Genomic DNA, 13,566 nt, shown 5'->3' with positions numbered 1-13,566 from the left:
TGCAGATCGTGCACAATGGACACGCACGTGCCCATGTCAAAAGGTTAGAAATTTTTTTTCCAGGACCTTTAAGGACCCTTGATCAATTCCAAAACTTTTCCAGTACTAGAAAAATATTTTTCTAATTTTAAAATATTTCCAGGAATGTCATGACCGTGGGAACCCTGTCAAAATTAACAGTGGGAAATGTTTCATCTATGCTCTGTCGAAGGATTGGCTGCTATTTTTTGAGCATTTAATCTGGATTACAATACCACACCACAACCCCTGGCTTTAATCTGGATTATAACACAACAACATAACCCCTGGATTTAATCTGGATTAACACATCCCCTGGCAGCCTCCTTCTCTCTGTCTCTCTCTGTTTTCTGGACACATGTCCAGTTGTTGGCAGTCAGTATAATCTCATGCAACAATGATGATGGACACTGTGCTGTAAGTCCATTAACGCTGAGTCCAGAGTCCAAGGCACAGCGTCCAGGCCCGGTTCTCTGTGGATCTCTCTGTCTCTGTGATAACATCTCATCTTCTCCATGGATTATTTAGATGCTGCCTCTTTGTGAATCATTCCATCATGTTCTGGTATTTTTGCAGACACTGCTAAACAATGAGGAGCTGAACGATTTGAGAGGAGGGAAGGAAACTTCTAATTGAGATGTTTCTTTCAGAACAATATTGTGATTCGCGATTACATTTTGTTAAAAGCTTCAATTATGTTTACTGTTTATTGCAGGGGTCTTCAAAAGAGCGTCCGGGACCCCTAGGGGGTCCTCCAAATCTTTGTGTGACTTTTATTTTTCTCCTTTTTTTATATTAACCACTCCATATTCCGAAATCTTTAGCCAAAAATAGCAGATCTACAAGCTCACAACGCCTCGCACTGCGAGGGGTTGTGAGCTCGTAGATCGGCTATTTTCGGCAAAGAGGTTTGGTGTAGAGGGGAAAAAGAGCAGACTAAGTACAGAGTGAAAGGTCAACTAAGTACTGACGGTCCAAGTGGTTAAATTTGACACCATTTTAGGATAATTACAGTCATTTTTTAGGCTGGGCCCACAATCCTACACAACATGTGTAGGATTTGTGTACCATGTGGCCTCTAGTGGCTCTAATTGGAATAGCGTATCTTCCTAAATTAACAATCTTTGACATTCCTATGTAGCCTGACTCTCAGCCTGAATTGACATTTGGTTTCACTCCATTATTCAGTCTGAAATCACTTCCATCTGCAGCAGTTTCTGGGATGGGCGTTGCCAAAGAGGCAGTCTTCTGCGATTGGTTCACCGTCTGACCAACACAACAGTAGCAAAGCAGATGACGTAGTGTTGTTATGTGGCTGGCTACAGTGGCTAGCATGTTGCTTGCTACTTGCTAACCAAAGAAACAGGCAGAATAGGAGCGCTACGAACTAGTAATCAAACACAACATAACATGTCTGCTACTGGTGTTTCATAGCGAGATATATACGATCGCATATTGCCGTGACGGGCGACGCGATGTTTATGTTTGGGAATGTGCGGTCCGGTCGGGCGGCGGCGCTGACTGGGTTACATGGAATCACACATGAGTTCTTGGAAAACCCCACCCACACTGTTCACAAGACGCTGATTCACGACGCTGATTCGCCGTACGGATTTCCAAAAGAGGAAAACCTCTTCAGTGAGAGCAACACCAGACTCCCTGAATCGACAAAACTAAAATTTAAAGGGGTGTGGCTAGCGATTCAGTGAGTCTGAACCAGGCTACTTCCTATGTGTTTCTGGTTCAAACCTACTGCAGAGTGTAGTTGTTTTGAATACAAAATGACGTAAGATATCATCCGGTCTAGACCGGATCAGACGACCTGTTTAGTAAACGAATACCAGGCTTTCTCTCAGGAAAGCCTGGTGAGGCGAGGTTACTGCAGAGCCAATCAAATGAGCCTCTGAGAAACTAAGCCACAGCAGAAACTGTTTGTCATGTTTTGTGTAAAAGGGAACCGACAGTCATTAATGATGTTTGGTTGTCACTCACCTCGTGACCTTTGCCCTGGGACGGCATGCTGTCATTGGTCAGCTCCTCGTCAAAGGCCCCGCCCCCTCCACTGCTCTTTGGCTGCTTCTTCTTCTGGGGTTTCTTCTTCTGAGCCTTGTCGCTGTCACTGTGACATCACAAATACACTGTCACTGTGATCAACCAGAAAGACTTTATTGTCGCACCTTAACCCTTTCCAAGCCAAGGGGAGCCCCTTAATATTAAAACCGTACTATATCGGACTTCCTAGGGGGGGAGGGGCAGCCAATCGTCTTTTCCCGTACTTTCCCGTATTTACCGAAATAAATTATTTTCATCCGAAAATCGGCGATCGTCTAACCTTCCCTAGTCACCACTCGTGCATTGATAGCTCATGGCTGGTCTGACATGAAGCAGAAGTGATGTCATGGCCCTTTCCTTCTCCAAGGCACCTTCCCCCATTCGGTTACTGTCTGTACACGAGTGCTTCTACTGCAGCCGTGCTGGTGGCTATGCTAGTGATACTTTTCAGTTCTACTCTTGAGTCACACGTGGATTATTTGAGGGGACATTTACGTGAACGGATCGCGCACGCAAAACGCACGGGGACATGATGCGTCAGCCGAATCTCCCACTCTAAGCCAATGCAGATTGAGAATTTCACTGGGAACTGGGGTGAGTAAAACAACGGGGGATCGCGGAATGGTAATGGGGGATGAAGACCACGTGATATAGCGCTGGATGTCTGGTAAAATGAATGCGGTTCAGATCATAATATAATAATAGAAATTTCACGGCTAATCTACCAACAACCATTCTATTTTGGACGGCAAAGTGTTAAGAAGTACTGTTCAGTAAAAAGAAGCTCCTCAGACTAAAGCCCTTTGCACACTGGCGCGTTTATCCGCACGGATGAAACGGACAATTTCATTTTTTTTAAGAAAACAATGATTCTCTACGACCTCATGCACACCGGATCCGAATTAGCCGTGCGCCGAGTGGCTGCGGCCGTGCGTTTTTTCTCGATCGAACCCAGTTCGATTCGTTCGTCTTGTCGCATGTGGTAAAAAAACTCATCACTCCTTTTATGACTCCTTTTGGGATCCGCAGCGCCGATTCCACACAGCATTGCACACCAAATCCAAAGCGTTTTATTCATGCAGCAAATGGAAAAAAACGCAACTGTCCTGTGTGCAAAGGACTTTACAGTTCTTATAGGGTATATAAAAGCATCATCACATAATAAAAGGCAAAAATGTTCAATAAAGGGGTATGGGGAGCCCCTACCCCATACCCCTTTATTGAACATTTTTGCAGATGTGCTATTTCCACTATTTGTGGAAATGTATGAACATGTTTCAACATGAAAACGATTATGACAAAATAATTGAGATTACGTCAGATAAGTGCGATTAGACGATGATGTAATAATTGTTAGAGGACGATAGTTGCCTGAGCTAACGCTCACCTGCTGCTGTTGTTGTTGGTGGTGTTGTTGTTCTCGTTGTCCTCTTCGTCCTCATCTTCCTCCTCCTCTTCATCCTTGTCTTCGTCGTCGTCGTCGTCATCATCTTCATCATCGTTATCTTCGTCATCGTCACTGGCGCTCGCCCCGTCCTCCTCATCCTCCTCCTCGTCTCCTTTTAAAGGGACGGAAGCATATTATTATACAGTGTTTATAGTCTGGGAAAATGTCACGCAACTATTATTAGCCCTATTCACGACCCGAATAGTAAAGTATAAAATACGGCTAGCATGATCAAGAACACAAGATACTAAACGGCACAAAGCACTATAATTTACTTTACTGTTAGAAATAATGATTTGTTGGCTTTAAGTCCAGTATAGTTTCCCCTTCTAAATTGAAGTCAGCACCCGGGGAAAACTGAGAAACGGAAGTAGGTGGGCGGGCCGTGAATAAGGCTAATTACGCAGACATTAAAGCAATCACCCAAACATTTGTAAACTAGTGGCTTTTTTATATTTCCGCAATTAAACGCTTTTTTGTTGTTTTAAAGAGGTTCTCTACCTTTTCAAGCTGTGACCCGCAAAAGAATCATGTTTTAACTGGGGAAACCTGACCATCTCAGACAGTTGCCTATGAGGGCTGTGGACAGTTCAGAAACCTGTCTACTAGCATCTCCCATGATGCCTCATGAAAGCCACTTCCGGCAACTTCCATTGGGCCGTTCACTTGTATTCAACCTGGCTGCAGAAACATGGATACATCCCCGCTTATTTTCCCCTATCACTCATTTGGTCAAAACGGCCTGTTTTCTATGGACCATAGCTTACACACGGTACATCACGGTTGTATTTTTTGAAGCGGTGAAAGCCGCTTCCAAGGAGTGGCTTTGTGTGTCCTGTACATGGTGCAATAATCCAGCCCCTCTTTGACTACGGAGTCCACGTATTGTATCGTGACGCCCCACAAGCCCTTAAAACTAAACTCCAAACAGCCCAAAATAAACTAATTAGGGTCCTGCTTAACCTTCCCTATCAGACTCACCTCACCGCTACTCACCAGTTAAGAGTAGGGTGGCTCAGAGTAGATGACAGAGTACAGCAACTTGCAATGGGCCTGGTGTACAAGATACACCACACCACTATGATACCCAAGTACCTGTCAAAATACTTTATAAACGTTAAGGATGTCCATAATTACAACACCAGAGGCAGTGCCACAGATCACGTTCAACCCAGAGTCAACTCAAAGAAAGGGTCGAACTCGTTCTTCTGCTACACCACAAAAATGTGGAATGCCTTACCGAAGGCCATAAAGGAGTGTGGATCACTAGCATCCTTTAAAAATGCCCTGAAAAACCACTTACAGGCAGCAGCCGTTCGCAACTGGTAAAAAACCTAGCCCAACCCTACCCTCCCTGCCCCTTCCTTGTATATACTGTACATACTGATTGTTTAGACTTACTGTTACCTGCCCCTTCCTTGTATATATTGTATATACTGTACTTACTGATTGTATAGACCTACTGTTTTCTTTTTTTCTTTACATATCTACTGCATAGTACTGTGTTCTATTTGTCTGTCATTCAATGTTATATGAGATACTTTAATGGTTTCCTGTTGAAATAAGCTTAGTCTTTTCATGGATCTCCTTTTAGTAGACCTTGTACCAGTGAACTGTACCGTCATGAATCTGTACATTTTCCTATGCAAACTTCTAATAAAGCCTTCAATCAATCAATCAAAGTCCATATATGGTCATTCCAGTCCAGAATTAACAGGTTTTATCTGTCCCATACATCCAGAATATGTGTGTATCGTCCGTCCCGGTCTGATGATTGGATGATTAAAAATGTCCAATGAGACCATACTTTGAAGCTTCACATGACAATTCTTTTTTCTTTTTTTTTTAAATATAATATAATATATTCTTCAATCAATCAATCAATAGTTAACAGTAGCTATCATACAGTAGTTAACAGTAGCTATCATACAGTAGTGAACAGTACCTTTAGCAGCAGTACCAGCGGAGCTCTGTTTCTTCTTCCTGCCAGCCTTGGGTCTCCAGTCATTAGATAATATTCATAGTTAACAGTAGCTATCATACAGTAGTTAACAGTACCTTTAGCAGCGGTACCAGAGGAGCTCTGTTTCTTCTTCTTGCCAGCGGTGGGCCTCCAGTCGTTGTCGTCCTCACTGTCGTAGTCGTCCATCTCGTTGAGCTCCTCCATGGAGGTGAAGTCCAGCATGGGACGGTTCCTCCGGAAGTTCCACTTCTTGGGCTCCGTCTGACCGACCTCCTCTGCCGTGGTCCCTCCACCGGACCTGGAGGAGATGTTGCTGTTGTTATTATCACCATAGATCAGGGGTCTTCAACGTTTTCAGGCCGGGGACCCCCAAACTGACTAGATACCTTTATTATCACCATAGATAGATAGATACCTTTATTATCACCATAGATAGATACCTTTATTATCCCAAGGGGGAAAACTAAAATCAGTCGCCCAGAGGCAGCACAGCAGTATAAGGTTTATAAAGTTACAGAGAAGTATGATACGAAAAAAAGTACTGTTGTGAACAGTCAAAAGAGCAGGGCACAATAAAAAGAAGAATGTATACATAAAGTGTCAAAAACTGTGTTAAAAGTGTTAAACTAAAGTGTTCATAACAGTCAATGCTAGTCAGTGCAACACAAGTATCTCACTGCCATGTCACACACAAGCAATGAGAGCTGGCCGATACGCATGACTTGAAGCTATATAACATCTCAGGACGCAGAGGTCTCTGTTAGTCTCCTCGTGCTAATCTGGAAGGAGGCCCAACACACTAGTGCTGTTCCTTAAACAATTAGCTGCACAATATGTAGAATTATAATTAAATGTAGGTATAATTGTTGTAAACCTATGTTCTTGCTGTTACACAGATTATATCTCATATACATAAATACTGTCCATACATACAAACATACATAAATATTATCTATTGGCACTAACAAAAAGATATTCTCATAACCTCTTTCCAATGTTTTTTGTTTTATTATTATTATGTTGCTCCAGGCTAAGTGATAATTTGAACTGAACAGTGTAACGCAGTCACTGATTGGCCCGATCATATTCTGATTTCTCATGCTCGGGTGATAATATAACAATAAACAGCTGGATCTCCAGGTATAAACACATATCTACATATATGAGTGATGGTCACACCTACCCAGAGCCGGACCCCGCGGAGCTGGACTCGTTCTCGTTGCTGGCCCCTCCCTCTCCGGCGTCGCCCGCTGCCGCACCGCCGCCAGCCTCCGGGTGGGCGGAGCTGGAGGCCTTCTTGCTCCTCCGCCGGCCCCCCTTGGGGGCGGAGGAGGAGGGGGCGGCGGTGGGGGAGGGGTCTTTGGCGGCGGCAGCAGCGGCCGAGGCCGTGGTGTCAGAAGTGGGCTCATGCTGCTCTTTGGTCTTGGGCTCCTCGTCCTCGGTGGTCGCCGCGTCGTCGGCCGCCAGCTAAGGATGGGAAGATAATCGTCATTATCGTTTATCGTGATAAATAAACACGATAATCGTTATTGTGGACATTTAATGTATTGTGAAATTGTCCTCTGTCATGCACTGGGAACAATTCACATTTATTTGCCGAGCTGCATATCTGGTACCACTTAAACCCTCTATAATTGGTGACTTGATTTCTTTCCCCACACTATCAATTCTCTTTGCCAAAAAATAGCCGCTCTACAAGCTCACAACTTGTAGATTTGGTTGTGAGCTTGAATATCTGCTATTTTCTGGCAGAATGTTCCGCCCCAGGATGATAGATGTTGGGGATATTTTGATTATCGCGATAACATCGTAAATCGAAAACATTTTGGGTCACAATAATCACGACAGGGAATCTTCCTGTGGCCCCACCCCTACCATCAGCTCCTTGGCTTCGTCCTGGTTGATGCCCTCGTCCGCCGACCCCTCCCCCTCCTCCTCCTCCTCCTCCTCTGCGTTGTCGGAGTCGCTGTCGGAGGCGGCGGCGCTGCCTTCCTTAGAGCCCTCCTCCTCACTGCCGTTCCCCGTCCCGTCTGAGCCTCCTGAGAGAGGATGGAGAAAACACACACACATTTAGACTGTTTCCCGTCCCGTCTGAAGCCCGTATCAGAGTCTACGGTGGAGAGCTCTCCACCGCAAATTTGAGGTGGAGAGCTTTCCACCTCAAGTCAGAAAATAAGTGCAGGCCATCATAGTCACGGCCCACGGTGAAGTCCTTCACCCTGTCTAGACCGGTTCAGGTCGACCAATCAGTGAACGGGGTGTAGAGCCTGTCTGTCTGATAGTAAAAACAGAGAGATGTGTTGGGACTCACGGTGTAAAGCTCTCCACCGTGAGGAATCATGTAACGTTGTAGTTTCATGACTCAAAAAGACTCGAAAAGACTACACCGCGGTGTAAAGCCTTCCACCACGGACCCGACTATGATACGGGCTTGAGCCTCCTGGAGGAGGATGGAGAAAACACACACACATTTAGACTCGGAACGCATTGTTACGCATTAGTACATTAACCATTATAATATGCTGTAACTACTACTATTTTTTTCAATAGTTAAAGAGGTACTGTCACCTAAAGGGGGCGAGGGGCAGATTCCACTGTGACATGAGCTTCTCTGAAAACGGTCTGAAACAGTCTGAAGCTCATGTTGTCAAAGTGTAGTCTGCCCCTCGCCCCCCAACAACAGCTGACCAGTACAGTAAGTAGTCATACAGCCAATTCATTTGATTGGCTTATAAATGCGCATCCCCACAATGACATCATAAAAAATATTAACTTATTTTTTAAGATGATTCTTAAAGTGACAGTAACCCTTTAGGTGACAGGCCCCCTTTAAAGTATAAAATAATTCCAGGTCTTAGCAGGTTAAGCGCAGAGAGTTTTTGGATCCGCGGAGGTATTGCAGGTTTTTGAATATACATTTTACTTTTATTTGGTGCTCTTCTTTCTTGTTTATAATATTTAAAATTTCTATTTTTTGGGGGGTGGGTGGTATTTTTTTGGATCAAGTTTACTTAGTAAAATTAGCATTCATTTCAGGGTTTTCTTTTTCCAGTCAAATCCAGAATCCAGGGGAAAAAAAAAAACTTGAACCCCGAGGATATTCACAGACACAGCTGCAAGGAAGTCATTATCAGTGGCTGGCTGCTGTTTCTGAGAGAGAGAGAGAGAGAGAGAGAGAGAGAGAGAGAGAGAGAGAGAGAGAGAGAGAGAGAGAGAGAGAGAGAGACAGACATCTTTTACAACAGAAAGAGAGAGAGCTCCCAGCTGACAGCAACATTTATAACTCAAATATTGCTTCTGGGGGGTCCCTGGAACTAAATATTTTGAGATGGGGGTCCGTGGCCAAATACATATCATTTTGGGGGTCCTTCACATAGAAACATGGGTTTTTCAAAAAAAAAACCTTAGAAGGATTTGAAACATTCAAAGACTTCCACACATTTTCAGAATAAAAAAAAAATAGCAAATCGCTAAGATCTCAGATCTCACTCGGTGCCGCACTGTGAGCTTGTACATCTGCCATTTGTCAATTAGTTAACGCACAAAATAACGCGTAATAATGCGTTCCCAGTCTAAATGGATTAAACCCCCTCCTCCCCCTATGAAGAACATTCATGGGGGGCCCGCAGTGAATCCTTGTACCCAGTAGGGCATGCACCAAATATTCGAATATCAAAGTCACTATTCGACGTTGTTCACCGAAGTCGAATATTCCCGCTTGTGTTTATTTTTTTGTATTCTCTTTAAAAAAAATCACACCCGTGTGAACTGAGCGGTGGAGTCTGTGCGCGCGTGTGTGTGTGTGTGTGTGTGTGTGCGTGCGTGCGTGCGTGCGTGTGTGTGAGTGTGCCTTGCCTGTTCTGGCCTGGCCTGAACAACAGCGCCCCTCCCTTAACAGGTGTGGTCAGAAAAGGTACTACACCACAGGCTTGAGGCTACATACAGACCCACCCACCCACATACATACATACATACATACATACATACAAACAAACATACATACCTACACACACGGCCACGCTATGGAGACAGTGTGACCACCGCTCAAATATATAGTTTATAAAGCTTGGCTAGATATAGGAAGTCATAAGAATGAGTTGTCAATGCCCCTGGTGGATGCATTTGTTAATGCTCTATACCAGGGGTTCTCAAATGTTTTTAGGCCGTGACCCCCAAAATAAACATATTTGAACTTGGGACCCCCACCCTGACAAGCACTTGGAATTGTGGGTATTATATTTAACTCGGTTCCGCAGATAAATATTGTGAAAATAGCCGATCTACATGCTCACAACACCTTGTAACGCCTCGCGTTGTGAGCATGTAGATCGGCTATTTTCACAATGTTCGCCTGTTGCTTACTTAATATTTGATAGTTTGGCCAGTTTGGTTAGTCCTGTCGAATATTCGACTATTTTAATACTTTGAGGTTGAATAATTTGAATACTAAAAGTCACTATTGGTGAATGCCCTCGTACCCAGGGCCCAGAATGTGGTGTGACACCCCTGCCTGTGTCCCTTACAGCTGAAACCTCTTCCACTCTGCTCAATAGAAGAATGCCTTCCTGCCTCAGCACGTATGTTGTAATCACACAGCAATGACCGGGCCAAGGCCTGCTCCACTTTAACCCATTTAGGGCCTAGAGTTATTGAATGCTTTAACCAGTGAAAAATAGCAGATATACAAGCTCACAGCGCGGCACCGAGTGCCGCGCTGTGAGCTTGTAGATCTGCTATTTTTGAAATAGTCGTGAAAATGTGTGCAAATCTTTTGAATATATGTATTTTCAAAGCGAACGTTTGTAACTCAAATTTTGCTTCTGGGGGTGGTCCCTGGAACTAGATATTTTGAGATGGGGGTCCGTGGCCAAATTAATATAATTTTGGGGGGTCCTTCACATGAAAAGGTTTGAGAGCCACTGACATAGTAGTCTCTCAAGAACAGACTAACTGAGCTCCAGTTGAAGTGAAAAGGACCTTTTCTTTGACGATGGCTGGCCAGATTGCTGACATAGAAACACAGGTTTTTTTTTTTTAAACTTAGAAGGATTCAAAAGACACTTATAGAATCGGGTCAAAATTCAAATTTTCACGATTTTTCAAAAATAGCAGATCTACAAGCTTGCAGCTCGGCACTCGGTGCCGCGCTGTGAGCTTGTATATCTGCTATTTTTCAATAGTTAAAGCATAAAATAATGATACACAATAATGTGTACCCGTTCTGAATGGGTTAAAAAAAAAACATGCACAACTCTGAAGAAACTGCACTTTTTAACAGATTAAAATATATTTCTGCCAAAAAGGACTGCGCTGGAAAAGGGCGTCTAGCAAAGTGCTTCACAATGCACTTTACATTCATGTCACAGATGGTACACACACGCGCTGAGGGGGGGGAAACATGCAAGGAGGCACTGAACTAATCATTGGGAACAAGCACAGAGTTGTATAGTTGGCTTATAGCAAGGGTCTTCAACAGGGGGTCCGGGACCCCTAGGGGGTCCTCAGAGTTACTACAGGGGGTCCTCTAAATCTTTGTGTGATAGTTTTTTTTTTCTCTCTCTGGTGTCCACATTCGGAGAACTTTAGCCAAAGATAGCAGATCTACAAGCTCACAACGCCTCGCTTGTAGATCTGCTGTGTTTTTAGTGCAGCTTGCGGGTTAAAATGCCCCGACATTTTTAATATGGCATTGGTGTCCTAAAATGTTGATGTTCTCAAAAGCATAGTAATATGACCCTGTGTGTGTGTGTGTGTGTGTGTGTGTGTGTGTGTGTGTGTGTGTGTGTGTGTGTGTGTGTGTGTGTGTGTGTGTGTGTGTGTGTGTGTATCAGTTACCCTCAGCATCTCCCAGCTCAAAGTCGCTGTCATCAGAGCTGTCATAGTCCAGAGCGTCCAGTAGGGACGCTGTGAGAGGCTTCACCTGACGACGCTTCAGTCCACGGTCCACTGGAGAAGAAGAGAGACACACACACACACACACACACACACACACACACACACACACACACACACACACACACACACACACACACACACACACACACACACACACACAGAGAGAAGAGAACACGTTACACACCAATCTGAAGTGAACACAACCAACGAACATGCCCTGAATCCACCTTCAACTTGGCGTCCCTGTTCTGTACAGTGTCTGTTCACCAGAACCCATCCAGACACCATCATCATCACCACCATCACCTCAGTCCTCCTGACCTCCACTGGCTCCCAGTCAGACACATAACATCAGGGCTTAACAATCACACTGTGGTCTCAGGCCTCAGACAGACATTGGAAGCAACGGGAGGCTCTCTCCATTCCGACATGTCGCCACTCCGACATTGACTTCTTATTGTCGGAGTGGCGACACTCCCATGGGCCTAAGGTTTAGGGTTAGGATTAGAGATAGGGTTAGTGTCGGAATGGAGACATGTCGGAAAGGAGACATGTCGGAGTGGAGAGATGCACCAGCTTTATGCTTACCCTTGGGGGAGGCAGGGGTTAAATCAGCGTTCAATTCATTCCCTACGGAAGTCACATGGTTTTGAAGAAGCAACTTGCCTTACGATTGCTTCTATGTGATTTCCATAGGGAATAAATTGGGCACTGCTTTACCGACTTTATGTTTGCCCTAAAATCATGCAAAGTGGTACACTACACAGTATGTCTACAGTCATGTCATCAACATGCATCCGTCCCATTTAGCGCCACCATCATTTTTGCAAAATTCTTTTTTGGACACTGCTACTACAGATTTTGCCCTAAAATCACAAGCGATCTCTACAGTCATGTCATCAACATGGATCTGTCCCATTTCCCATATTCCCTCCTGATTGGCTACCATTGCCTTCTAAAGTTTGTGTATGCGACCTGACGGTAGCTTATCTCCCGATTAGGGAGTCTTACTGGTAAAATAATAGGTATATTTGCTCTTGTCATAGTGTAATGTAGCCTTTTAATTTTAATGTTTCTGATCACTTTGTTTTTACCCCCTGGACCCCACTCAAGGACACCTGGGGGTCCCCATACCTCACTTTGTGAACCACTGATTTCTAGACTATTATTTAGCATGGAATATGAAAAGAGATGTACCTATTTAAAGCAGAAAGACCCAATCAGAGCTGTAAAATAATAATAATAAATAAAAATGTCATTATTTTAGAATGCAATTGATTCAGAAACCATGATTCCAGTCACAATAGGAATAAATGTACTATGTTTTTCATTTATGTATTTTGTGAGTGGCCCACTTCATCTCACACTCCTCCTGGGTTCAACGACACACTGGAGCTGTTGGGGTGTGTCGTTGCAGGTAATGCCCTTACTTTCAGCTCTACATGGCAGAGAAAACGCATAAAAACTAATCTTTAATAAAAGCATTCTAGGAGCACAAACTGCTTCTGTTTCGTGCAAAGAGGGCCGAGGCCTAAACGTTCTTTCACCTTCAGCCATAAACCCAGCCCTGGTTCTCTGTATATCAAATGCCCATTACTTTGTTCAGAGTAATGCGGCATAAAATTGCTTTGCAATAGTTAGCCTGAGACGCCGGCGAGCTCCGCTTGCTGCCGCTTTATTCTGAGTCACCCCCTTAAAAAAAAAGAGGGGATATTTGGTTTGCAGCAGCGGGCGTAGTGGGGCATAAAACAAAATACATCTTATGGGAATAAAGAATAAAATAGATGCACAGAATGAAACATACCAGACACACTGAATGGACATAAATGTTAGGAGCAGGAAATGACCGTAGAGATGGTGTTAGGCTGGCAGGGTAAGAGCACTGTGGAGACTGGAGTATATCTGTCACAGATGAGCAGCTTTATGGCCACTCAACATAAATGAGAAGTTCTTCAGCGGTAGATGGTGGCTGAAGCCATGGTTTAAGGCAGTGAACAACACAACACCACTCAGTGACTCACAGGAGAGGTGACAGAGGGCAGACTGACTGACTGACTGACTGACTGACTGACTGACTGACGCACGCTCAGGTTCTGGAGGCTTTTCCATCAAATCTAAACGTCTCGGGGCGTTTGGAGTCGAGTGCTGCTCAGGTTCAGGCACTGCTTTCTATTCTTTTAGCCATTTTAGC

The 13,566-nt window shown here is 44.3% G+C and overlaps 1 protein-coding gene across 1 annotated transcript in view; it reads right to left on the bottom strand.

Annotated features, from left to right (window-relative positions):
• Positions 1 to 13,566, bottom strand: part of phf14 (PHD finger protein 14) — a gene marked incomplete at its 3' end in the record, with an annotated part of 132,875 nt that overhangs the window by 113,632 nt on the left and 5,677 nt on the right. The window contains exons 2-7 of the mRNA XM_080755050.1: positions 11,316 to 11,426; positions 7,356 to 7,519; positions 6,664 to 6,947; positions 5,576 to 5,778; positions 3,458 to 3,629; positions 2,011 to 2,137 (exon numbers count right to left, since the gene is read on the bottom strand). Coding sequence (XP_080611176.1) covers positions 2,011 to 2,137; positions 3,458 to 3,629; positions 5,576 to 5,778; positions 6,664 to 6,947; positions 7,356 to 7,519; positions 11,316 to 11,426 — 1,061 coding nt within the window. The remainder of the gene's footprint in view (positions 1 to 2,010; positions 2,138 to 3,457; positions 3,630 to 5,575; positions 5,779 to 6,663; positions 6,948 to 7,355; positions 7,520 to 11,315; positions 11,427 to 13,566) is intronic.

The sequence above is a fragment of the Nannobrachium achirus genome (genome assembly GCF_963921795.1).
Source record: "Nannobrachium achirus genome assembly, contig: SCAFFOLD_169, whole genome shotgun sequence".
In the NCBI taxonomy this organism is placed as follows: domain Eukaryota; kingdom Metazoa; phylum Chordata; class Actinopteri; order Myctophiformes; family Myctophidae; genus Nannobrachium; species Nannobrachium achirus.
The sequence above is the reverse complement of the archived record's forward strand: the minus strand, read 5'-3'. Positions and strand labels throughout refer to the sequence as shown.